At 38.5% G+C, this 12,553-nt stretch overlaps 1 protein-coding gene across 1 annotated transcript in view; it reads left to right on the top strand.

Moving 5' to 3' along the window:
- USH2A (usherin) overlaps positions 1 to 12,553 on the top strand; it is an 829,367-nt gene that overhangs the window by 512,033 nt on the left and 304,781 nt on the right. The window contains exons 38-39 of the mRNA XM_028488076.1: positions 8,104 to 8,254; positions 8,844 to 8,986. Of these exons, the coding sequence (XP_028343877.1) occupies positions 8,104 to 8,254; positions 8,844 to 8,986 (294 nt within the window). The remainder of the gene's footprint in view (positions 1 to 8,103; positions 8,255 to 8,843; positions 8,987 to 12,553) is intronic.

Below are 12,553 nucleotides of genomic sequence, written 5' to 3'. Positions count from 1 at the left end.
CTCAGAAAGAGCTAACCAACAAGAAGAACAATAATATAACGGGGTGACTTACAAAGCAACTATTTTCCTATCACTGGTAATGACCAGACACCTGAATGTCACTTGTTTGGGATGTTTTAGGCAAGAATCCTTTATCTGGTGGGAAGTTAGACTTGGTAGCGTTTAAGCTATCTGCCCTCCAAATTTAAAATGCTTTGACCATTCTGTGGTCAAAGATCACTTCCATGACATGCCTCTAGATAACATTTAATTTTCAAAAATCGATTTCTCTTACCAATGTAAAGACCTCTCCATTTTGCATTTCGTTGAATTTCTGTGGGTTTTGACTCGTTCTTGAGAGCTAGCAAATTCATGCTAGTAGTTCTGTGTGAAGTTCCTCATAGATAATGAGATGCTATGATAGAGAAATAAGACCAGAAAGTACTATTGAAGAATATGACTTGGACAGAAAATAAATCCAACCTTTATGAAAACTAATCTGTTTAATATTGTAAATGTTTTTTTCATATTTATTTAATGTGTTTAATATTTATTCTCTCTTATAAATCACCTACTATAACATGCTGTTTTGTGGTATAAAATTAAGAGCACTGCCCTTGAACTTAACCAGTCCCAGTTTAAATTCTCACTCTGCCAGTAACCAGTTTTGTGATTTGAGATAAAATATGAACCCTCTGAACCTCACATGCTTTATCTATACTACAGAGAGATAACACTACAATTTTGTCGTGTAATTCTGAGGACTGGAAATAATCATGTTAAAGAACCTGCTGTAGTACCTCACTGTAGTAGGTATGTGTTCCAAAATTTAACTCTTACGAGAGTCTCTTTCACTAACATCAAATCTGTTCTAACCTCCTTGTCACTGTTAATGCTGCTCTATTTGTACATCCTTGTGCCCAAGGTTGACTGTCCATTTGTTAGCACATCTGCATATTCCTCATAATTAATATCTTTTTTAATGACATATGGTTTAGTGACGGGAAATGGAGTCTTGCCTTCTGTTTTCAATTTGTTTATGACGCAACGACTCAATAGATGTGTCTGAACTTTAATTTTCCATTCTGGAAACGAGAGTTGAAAATCCTTGCTCGTATGTAGCTATTTCAGAAAATGAGAGGAAAATGTGTAATCCAGGGATTTTTGACTATGTGCCAGGCTATTCAGCGATGCAGCCAGGATGCATATAGATGAAAGGCCATGGTTTCTCCTATGTTAACAGGGAAACCTAAATGGGGACGCCAAGCATCTCATCTCTGAAATGAGAGAGTAGTGTGAGCTGGGCTGAAGTCGGATTTTAAGTGAAGCCAGTAGAAAGCATGACATCTGCTTGCAATGAGCAGGAGTAGAGGTGATGGGAGACTCGGGCTGGAATTAGGTTGAGGGCACGGTGACTCCACGTGAGCCACTCAACAACAATGCCCCGTGACCGTGTCTGTTCCTCTGAAAGTCAAGGTCCAGTGCATGTTTGCTTGTGAATTTCTAACTTCCCGAACTCCTGAAGCACTTACACCTCTTTTATGCCCTGTACACATTCTGTGTTATTTGACTCACGTCTTGTCTCTCTGTTAAATAAAAAGTTGGTGATCTAATCCCCCTTTCTATTTATTCTGCCCTTTCCCTAACCCTAGCAAAGAACCTTGTGCAGAGTGGCATTCAATATCCTTTATTACAGGTGTGAATTTAATACAAAATACTATAGACTTCTTTGATACCTTAATGCAGCACTTTATTCCAGTATTTTGAAATGCATACTCATACACCCCCCAAATCACACTGTAGTAGTAACCAGTTGGTGGGCTGTCCTGAGACATTGGTGTGTAGGTGAAGCATATTTGAATGTGAATATGCAAAATATGTGAATTCATTTTTTCCCCACAAATTTCTTCTTCTGGTCGCTATAGCTTTGGTAGGCACTGGCCACATGAAAAAAAAAAAGCCTCTGTTTTTGCTTTTTAGAGTTCCTCCCAAGAGTTCTATAAATCTGTATGGAGCAAATGTTTGGGGCATTTTGTTTGTTTCTTTAGGGAAGAGTCTACAAATGTACATCATACAAAAGTTTAATGCAATCAGACATTCAAAAGATTATACCATCTAGACTAGTCCACTCTGTGATTTAATTTATTGCTTAATGTTCTATATGCATTTTGCCTTCCAAAAAAGGTTAAATTTGAAATTTTAGTAAAAACACCCTTCCTTTGAATTTATAGATTGAGGTAGCCCAGTTGCCGTTGTAGAATTAGTATTTACTGGACAAGATGTGTTGATTCACAGGGTTGTGGGGTGCTTGCCTCGTGAGGGTCATATTAAACTTGAGAGAAGCTTTTTGAGCAACATAGCATCTTGGAGACAGTATATCAAGCTGATAGATACATGGCTCTTGCGTTAAGAAACAAGGGGTGGAATTATGGCTGGTTCCCAGTTATTGCTTTGATGCTAAAGACCCTCAGAGGAATAGGTCTAGGATAAAAGGGGTTAACTGGAGGGGAAAAAACGTTGCCAGAATTCAGTGTTACTGAAAGCATGTAGAATGAATAGTTATATGTCAATAATTTAAGATGATCACTTTGTTTGGAAATATTTGGGGATTTTATATAATTGGAGTGTGACCAATTTAACAGAACACACTTTCTTGTTATCACTCAAAGGAGAATCCAAGATACTTTATTATTATTATTATGGAACATCTTCTGGGCATTTTTTCTTTCCCGACAGCATGGTAATGCAGTTTTTAACACTTGAAGGATTTTTGTGTAAATATTTAAAACTCTAATTTTTTCATGCTGATGACTTATCAGAGCTGATTCTTATTCCAAATTTGGATTGTCAGTGATATTATATTCCTTGACAGAAAAGTTAGACAAAAAAACAATCAAATGAGGGACATGGTTTTATATGTTATACATTGTATGCAATTTGCACATTACTTTTTGCCCAGGCTCTTTTGATATGTGTGCATTTGTTATACATCAATGAAAGAATATATATCAAATAAGAAATCATCATGGTTATAAGTATTTGTACTCACAGACAAAATATCAAAAAGTCTTTGGCAACGAATGTCCCTCAATCCAAAGATTTATGGTTAAGTTACTGGGTATCTGGCCCTGGACAGCCACATTATTGCCTTTCCTAGGTATGTCCTATTTCCACTACCCGAGAGAACTACTTCATACCATTTCTTCTCTGTTCAAGCAACCAGTGCACTCCCACACTTTGGCACAGAGAGGATGCCTTTGCTTTTATTTTGCTCACTGGGAGAATGGATGCCATCAGAAGAGACCTTTGCTGTTTTCCCATCTACCTAACTCTACATCTGCAGCCTGGGTCTGTATTCACTTCTGCACAGTGGTGGGCTGTCTCTGCTCTATTCGACAGCCCACGTGCACCAGCTCTCAATTCAGTTGGCACGTGCCTTGGCTCACCTCTCTCTCACACACACACAAGGACTTTGCTTTGGCGATCAATTATTCTTCCTTCTCCTACATCATCATTTCCCCTAATCTCTTCTGGGTCATTCCAAGAAGCATGCAAACGCTGCAACCTCTCCCAGTGTTTAGAAAGCCTTCCTCTGATACCAGACGCTTCTCTAAGTGTTGCCCCATTTTCTTCTCCCCTTTAGAACAAACTCCCTCCGGAGTCTTCTAGGCTCACTCTACCCACTCATTGCCTTCCCTCTCACTCGCTTTTCAGTTTTCTCGAATCTAACTGCCACGCCCACCACTGAACTGCGTCTGTTCTTGACAAGGTCACGTCCACTTGGCCAAAGGCAAAGCTTAATTCTTAGTCTCTTCCTTCCTTAAACTCAGCACATTTGACGGAGTCGATCAGGCCTTCCTTTCGGAGATGCTTTCTTCACTTGGCTCCCAGAGTGCGCCTTCTCTTAGCTTCTCCCTACCTCAGTGCTCACTCTCGTAAGTAAATCTCCTTTGTTGCAGAGACCTCCTCCTCCCCCAACCCCTCAAAATTTTGGAGGACCCCAGACCTCACTGCTCAGACCTCTTCTACATTCGCTCTACTTACACTCACCCGCTCGTTTATTTCATCACGTCTCGGCCATGAAATACCACATAGACATTGATCCACAGTTCCCATGCAGACTCACATCTGCAACTTCGTCCTTGGTGTAGCCACTGTAGTTGTGTAGTAAACCTCTTAAATGTAAAGTGGACAAAAGAGAACACTTGATCCCCTCCCTATCCCACTTCTCCTCTCAGGTGCCAGTCACCTGGGTGCTTGGGCCGAACACATTGGCATCACCTTTGACTCCTGTATTGTCTATCAGCAACACACGCCACAGTCAACTGAACCGCAAGCTAATGCCCCCATCTCCACTGCTGGCACTTGAATGTAAGCTGCTGTCATCTGCTAGCCTGGATGACTGCAATAGGTAACTTCCCTGCTTCCAGCCTTCTCCCCATGCCTCCCTGACTTAGCTTTGTGTGTGTAAAGTGGTATTCTGACAACTCAAGCCCGATTCAAACGGAAAGGTTATAATTTAGGGAATGAGTAATTTATACCTTGTAAAATTAAGATTATACATTTTTCTGAAAATTTATTTTGTCATAAAACACTATATCCAGTTTCCCTACCACCTGTGGATGTGAAAGACATAAAGTTAATAGCAAGTTGAAATAAATTATATGTATCTTAAAACCTGCGACCTACTACAACACATTTTTGTTTTCCTTAACATTTTTCTTTTCCCTAAAAATCATAACATTTAAAAAGAATTTTCTTTAAGAGATTTTAAACTTATTGCAGGAACAAATATTCTATTAAAATTGAGTTACTAGTACCTAAAAATAATTTTTATTATGGAAAATTTTCATAAAAAGATTAACAATTTGTACTCACTGTCTCTAAACATTTAGTTACTCTAAAAAAAAGTCCTTGATCTTGCCGTTTTGAAGGCAACTTGAAGGTTATTTGAAATTAAGAAGCATATGAAGTTTTAATTTATTGCAAGTTCAGATATTTAATTGGTTAGCCATACTGTCATAATTCATGGTTTATGAATATTTGATCCAGTGTTTAAGGTAGAGGTTGTACCATTATAAAGAAATCTCGACGAAATTATTGCTTAAATGTTTAAAGAAATTTTCAAATGCAGATTAATTTTTCATTAGCAGGTAACTATTCTTTTGGCATTTATTCTTACTGATGAGCATTTAATTTATTAATCTGTGCCTGGACCAAGAAAAACAATTTGCAGAATCTTTAAGTGTGGCTCTATTTGAAAATTCTTTTGTTAATTTTACTCATTAATTTCACTAAAACTTATTACCTTGATCTATCTATCTATCTATCTACATATCTATCTGTCTATCCATATACACATTACCATCCTGGGACATAAGTCTGTGACTTCCCAAGGGTACACACACCAAAATTTACCAAGAAGTAAACTGTGCTCCTTGCACCATTTTAGTTAACTGCTACAAATTTAACTTCTTTAAAAACTCTACAGAGTCAGTATTATTGGACGTACACTTATAAATGGAATGACTTTACATCAGTGAGGTTAAGAACTTGCCAAAATGTAATCAGCTTTGAATTTTGTGAACTGAATTGGTGAGGATGAGATTTGAAACTTTAGCTATCTGACTCCTAAATCCATTCTCCTTTGGAAAACTAACATTATCTAGCTCCCTAAAATATTTAAATTTATGTAAGAAGTGTAAATTTTTTCAACTTAGTAACCAAAATAAATAATTTTTTAATTGTAAATTTACAAAAAGAGAGATATTTGTATTTCTTTATTGCTTTTTTTCACAGGGAATCAGAGTAGACATTTTATTTTAGTTCAGTTGTGTCTGTCTCTTAGCTTATCTACCCTGATCAATAATTACCAAATCTGTATAATTATATGATTGTGATTGAGGAATAATTGTGATGAGTTGTAACAGATGTTAAAACTATACTTCCAAAATTTAGAAAGAAAAGCTTTTGCTTGTTAAATAATTCCCTCTCTCTTCAACTTAGAAAGTCACTCTTACTTAGCCAGAGTGGCCTTTATTTGTTTAGAATCATGACATTTCCTTGATTAAGACCCTGCCATGGCTCCTGACCCCGTTTAAAATGGAGTCCAAAGCCTTTACTTTGACTTTCAAGGTGTAGCCCTAAGAAGGCTCTCGAGGTATCTAGACCGAGCCTAGCTCTCCAGCTTTTCCTCTCCTCTTCTTCCTCTCCTGAGTTAGTTTCAGTCACGCTGGTTTCTTTCCACTGTCCCTTACACACAGCCAGCGCTTTCCCTTCCTCGCTGCCTGCTCTTGCCCTGCCTGCTCTTTGGCTGGATTGCTGTTCCTCCAAATGGCAGGTAGACATTCAGGTAGACATTCTCATGACCACCTCCTTATGTTACTGAGGTCTCTGCTCTAATGTCACCTAATGACATGTTCTTCCTATGGCTCTCCTGTCCAATCTGAATTGTTGTGTAATAACTAAAATCTGCACTCCTTTTCACTTTCTCTCCACTTACCCTGCTTTAGTCTTCACCTGAGCACTTAGTGCCATCTGGTAGGGTCATCGGTATCTATTTGTTCATCACTCGCTCTCTCCGATTACATAAGTTCTGTAGGGTCAGGGGTCATGTCAACTGAGGGTTGACTCAGTGTTGTTAACCCTCCACACAAAGAACACTACTTTGCACAGAGTAGAGGCTCAATAAGTGTTTACTGAATAAATTAGTGAAGTATCGATGAATTCAGAACCCTTACAACAGACTGATGAGACATGGAATCTAATTCTTCCATTCTCATCAATGGCCATTCACTAGCCTCACGGTTCATAAACCAGTTCTCCCAAACTGGAGGGTATATAAAAGTCACACACTGCATCGAGTGATGTATAAATGAAAGTTGAAAATGAATCCTGACAGTTGTTTTCATTGTTTTGATTCCTTCTCCTCCTTCAGCAATGGCCTCTAGTAATCCTTGGTCAATAAGAACTTATATTACAATAATCAAAAATTGCATGATAGTAGTACTTAACTTATGCTAAGGGAAGTTCGGATTAGTCCAGTGTAATAACAATAGCTAACAATTAATAATTACCAGGACCCAATAAAAGGTGCTTTATTTACATTGTCTCTGGTCTTCACAGCCATCCTTAAAAGGCAAAATACTATCCCCATTTTAAAGACAAGAAACATAAGCTCAGAGTTTCCTGATGATTTTCCCAAAGGCACAGAACTGTGCTTAATTTGCTTTTGAGTTTCTGACTCGCTTTGGAACATACTCTGATATGAGAGGTTCATTCAAGTTATACCTGTTGGAAAAATTTATTTAATAGCCAGAGTCTTCTTGTCCATTTTTAAAATTTCATTTCTTAATAGAATAGGCTTCACTCATTTCTTTTAGGCCTTCTACAACTATCCAGATAGATTTCCCTAACAGATTATATCAAGCAAGTATGCTGACTTCAGGAAGAATTTGCCAGAGATTCAACTAGACTGGAAAAAGTCTATGCCCCAACTTGTAACATATTTGAATAAAGGCAGCATCACTGTGAGAAGGGGCAACAAACTGTATAAAACACATGAGGAAAGAAGCTTAGTTTTTATATTTTCATAAGTGAGAATTAAGGCTGGAATGTGCTACTTTCTTTGTAGAAAAATACAATTTTAATAAACCTTCCTCAAAAAAAACAAATCCAGTTGTGTTCACGGTCGTGGTGTGATTAAGGAAACAATGGGTGACATCAATGGAAGAAATAAAAGATCCGGACTCCTTCACTGTTCAGTTGCTTGATTGTTGAACAAAGAGTTAAATTAAAAAGGTACTTTAATATTTGCTTCATTAAATCCCCTCCATGTTTTCAATTAGAGAAACAGAAGTACAGGTGGGGATGTGCTGCGTGCTCATCTGTCTTGCTGTTTGGGGGGGGTGGCTTTTAAGATGGAAATACTCATGTAATTGTGTTGAAATGAACAATAAGGAAGTACAGTAGTTCCGGAATGAAAATGTTAAATTAAATGGACCATGTTTAACATTGTTGTTGATCCTGAGGAACAGTTTTTCTAGTATATGGAGCATTTCGATTCCATCCAGCATATGTTCTCCACAGTTTTCTCTGCTCTAATTCATCTGTGTTTTTCGACAGCTCCAGATGGCGTGCTGCCTCCGAGGCTTTCATCTGCCACTCCAACCAGTCTTCAGGTTGTCTGGTCTACACCAGCTCGGAACAACGCCCCCGGCTCTCCCAGATACCAACTCCAGATGAGGCCCGGCAACTCCACCCACTGGTTTCTAGAGTAAGCATTCTACTTCGTCCATCCCTTCTGTCACCTGGATTTTACAACGTAGCCATAAATTCACTATATCTTAAATTTTTAACAATAGGTCAGTTCTCATTGGCAACAAATAAAAGCCTCCTTTCCAAAGTTCAAACAAACAAACAAAAAGCAACACCCTAGGAGATCATTATTTGCTTTGCAAATTTTTCATTTATAGAGGCTTAAAGTACGATTCCTTCATCCTTAACTTTTCATGAGCACATGTATTGCCAAGAGCAGGCACACACCTGAACCCCACAAAATCTGCTGTCTGACTATGGCTACAAATTTATAATACTTATTCTACAAATTCCATGTGGCAGTCAGTCTCAGTACGAGACTAGAATTCACTCCAGGCTACTACTAGAATTTACATCTCATATAAATGCAATAATACAAACCCTTAGCCAAAGGACTGCTTATTTTAAAAGAGATATCACTCAATGACAGAAAATTGCAGCACTGAGAGGTATGTTGACATTCCCTGAAAATTCTTTAAGATTGTACTTGTTTTTTATTCCTTTGAATGTCTAAAGCTTCTTAATTTTAGAATTTCTTTCCCACATAGGTTGTTTTCCAATCCTTCTGCATCGTTAAGCTATGAAGTGAGAGATCTGCAGCCGTACACAGAGTATGAATTTCGGTTGGTGGTCTCCAATGGATTTGGCAGTGCACATAGTTCTTGGATGCTGTTCATCACCGCAGAGGACAGTAAGTGGTCTGAAAAACACACAGCCAGATATTCTCTATATTAGGAAGTCTTAAAGTCTTCAATTTTTCCAAAACAAAGAAATAAGCCTCCTCTATTTTCTTGATGTTGAGGGACAATAATCTTTTCCATGTAGAACGGTCAAAGTTTCCAGAAAGAAGAAAAATGGGAGCTTGGAGGGTTGGAGGGTTAGGCCTACAGACAGGAATATGTAATTCACAATAAATTATGATATGGACCCACTCAGTCCTTCAGGGTACATCTAGGTGTCCTGAAGGAGAAAGGTTATCCTTTTCTACTCTATGACCGAATATTACAAGTGTTCTCTGCAGAAGAACATGGAATATGGACCTTACTTCATGAAGTTACTTAGAGGTCATTATACTTTTTTTCTGGAAACAGATTCCACTGTAATTTTACTCATACCTGAAAGACAGCCTCCAGAATAGAGGAGTATAATCTGATAACAGTCATTCTGCATGTACTACAAAGAGTGCATTGGGGTTGTCTTATTCAACCAGTACAGAGAATTTTCTAGTTTTTCATGGAAGAGTTTGTTTGCATATATATGTTTTTTACTCGGTTATATAGAGAAAATAAATGCATGGCTATCATATTGAGTTTTATACAAATTACTTCTTAAAAAGTATATATATGGAAGTATGATTTTTTTAGAAAAGTTAGAAATTAAATCTAGCTACATAGAGTGAGGGAGGACACTGTATCTTTGAACAATGAGGTTTTTAGGGTTAATCTTGTCAAGTCTTTGAATCAGAGGCTTCTTAGAAGATGTTGCCCTGTTGGCCAATTGCCATTCTGGCTCTATATTCAATGAGGACCCAAGTGACTTTCAAAAGGCTGGATATTCATCTCAAAAGGCACGGTATTTGAAACACTATCAATTGTATATGAAATTGATTCTTTTATGTCTACAATATCCTTAATTATATTATTTTAGTGAGAACAAGATATCAACTGAGATGAAATCAGCCTATCTCCCTTCCTTAATGCTTACATTAAAAAAAAATATGAACAATGATATATAATAGTTCATCCATTTCTCCCAATTTGTAATTACTCCCAGGGAGCAAGTTTGGTACTTTACAAGGACACATCCAGTTCTTTCGTCTCAAGGGTACCATTTAGTAAATTATCAGCAGAGCGCAATAAACAGCACACAAAGCCCAGAAAGTATTCATGCAGCACTCAACGCGCCTACACCCCTTTTAGAGGGAACATTACATCCATTCCGGGGACTCTGACAGCATGAACACCAACTGTATACAGATGTATGAACCAGAGAGCTCCCACCCAAAATGGATTTTTGAAGAAACATTTTTTTAAAAAAACAACTGAAGATCAACTTCTCATCTCCTTAGATAGAGCATACTTGCTTGGCACTCAGTAAAGGTTAACTAAAAATAATTATTCACCCACTGCAGAGGTGATGGCTCCATAGAATACCACATTGGAAGAGGAGAGAAAATGTCTCCTTTTTTTGGCACCACAATTTCTATTCCCATAGAGAGGGGGCAGCACTTGGATTTCCTCCGTGGTGATCTTTATCGAATAGGGGTCAGGATCTCCTACATAAATAAATTCCCAAACATTGTAAAGAACCAATTAGTACAGCATCCTCTGTTGAGCAAATTTCTCTCCTGCCTCATCTTACCATAAAACAAGTCTTACAGACTCCATGTGCTTAGAATTTTCATGCGTGGAGACACTGCTGTCTTTGTGATTTTTTTAGGGGCTGGGTTCAAAGGCAATAGTGTTAACCCTTCATCTTCCTTCATCAAGAATTAGTAACACTTGATTGTGTAGCCGGTATTAACCCAGTCTTCATTTTCATTGAAATCCTTTCACCAAGACAGATGACTTCTTCCTCTGCTTCACATGTGATGTCACACACATCAGCAAAGGGCCAAAGGCTGGCTGTTTGCCCCTCCAGGTTAAGTTACCAGTGCATGCTCGCCCCTGAGACATGATAACAGTGTCCTATATATTTTGGGTGTCAGTGGAGATGGATGCCATCTCTGAATGGATGTGCAATTGAGTTGACGAAGACTGAGTGATTGGCACGAGGCACAAGCAGTGTTTCTGTCAAGGCTTCGAAGCCTTGCTTACAAAACCACCCATGCTGACAGCTCCATGCCGGAATCACACTTCATTCTTGATCCTAACCGCCACCTCCCAACTGGCAAAGTGCAATTTCCAATGTAGAAATTCGACATATCACCCTACAGAATGAAACAGAGAAGTCACCTCATGCCCACATTTCAATTTCATGCCATCGATAGGCACCTTTCCGCATCAGCCAAAGCCTCGAAACATTCTGGTGCAAAAAAAAAAAAAAAAAAAAAAAGGGTCACCAATAGCAATATTTTTCATATGATACCGCGAGAGCATGATTTTCATCAAGCCTGTGACCCAGCTGAGAGCAGAAAGAGAAACCTAGGCAGGAAGGTACCTAGAGCCAGAGAAACAAATGCTTGGGTACAAAGAGAGTTTCTCATAGATGGAGAAAAAGGCTGTGAGAAATTTTCTTTTTAATATTTCATTCTTCTGTAATCGTTTTCCTACCATTTTTTTTTTTAACTTATTTTTGGCCGTGTTGGGGCTTCGTTTCCGTGCGCGGCTTTCTCTAGTTGCGGCGAGCGGGGGGGCCACCCTTCATCGCGGTGCGCGGGCCTCTCACGATCGCGGCCTCTCTTGCTGCGGAGCACGGGCTCCAGACGCGCAGGGTCCGGTATGTGGGATCCTCCCAGACCAGGGCTCGAACCCGTGTCCCCTGCATCGGCAGGCGGATTCTCAACCACTGTGCCACCAGGGAAGCCCCTGTGAGGAATTTTAATAGATTTTTATTCAAATACTTTGTCATTTACATCATGGGCCACCAATATCCAGTTCCATGCAGTTTTAAAAATCTAGCATGCTGGTGCCAAATGATAATAATGCACATTTCCTATGACTATTTTAAACTCAGTTAAACTTGTGTTAATAAAAGATGTTTTTTCCAGCCAACTTGGTCAGTGTAGTGTTCGACTATTTGCAACCAGATAAATACAAACAACACGTGTTTTTTTTTTTTTTTTTTTTTTGAACAAGCTGCTGGCAGTCCAGGCGCCTGGAATGTCCGCAGCCTACAAAAATGCATTAAGGTTGTGATAGACTTGGGAGCATGGGATTAATAACATGAAGACACTTACCTATCAGCTGAAATTTTTTGATATCTTTTAACCAGAAATAACCATCTCTTCTGATTTTATTGTTTGTCCCTCTCTTTTGTGTGCTTACAATTGTCTTCCGTGAGTATAGGCATGTGAAAATGGTAGCTGGCTGGAAGGGAAAGTCTCCTTCAACTTCAGCTTAAATGTGCATGTGCTCTTTTGCCTAATAAAATCCTGCCCTGTGTAAAATATGAGATAACCCACTTTTCTTGAAAAATGGAGATTCCCTAGACTAGTAAAATTCAGATTTCTCCCAAGGTTTCTTAGCTAACAAGACTGAAATATGGAATATCTCTTTATTTGAGTCATTTTAACAACAAACATATATATATATATATA

The sequence above is a fragment of the Physeter macrocephalus genome, chromosome 4, assembly GCF_002837175.3.
Source record: "Physeter macrocephalus isolate SW-GA chromosome 4, ASM283717v5, whole genome shotgun sequence".
Taxonomy (NCBI): domain Eukaryota; kingdom Metazoa; phylum Chordata; class Mammalia; order Artiodactyla; family Physeteridae; genus Physeter; species Physeter macrocephalus.
This window is presented reverse-complemented; position numbering and strand designations above follow the sequence as displayed.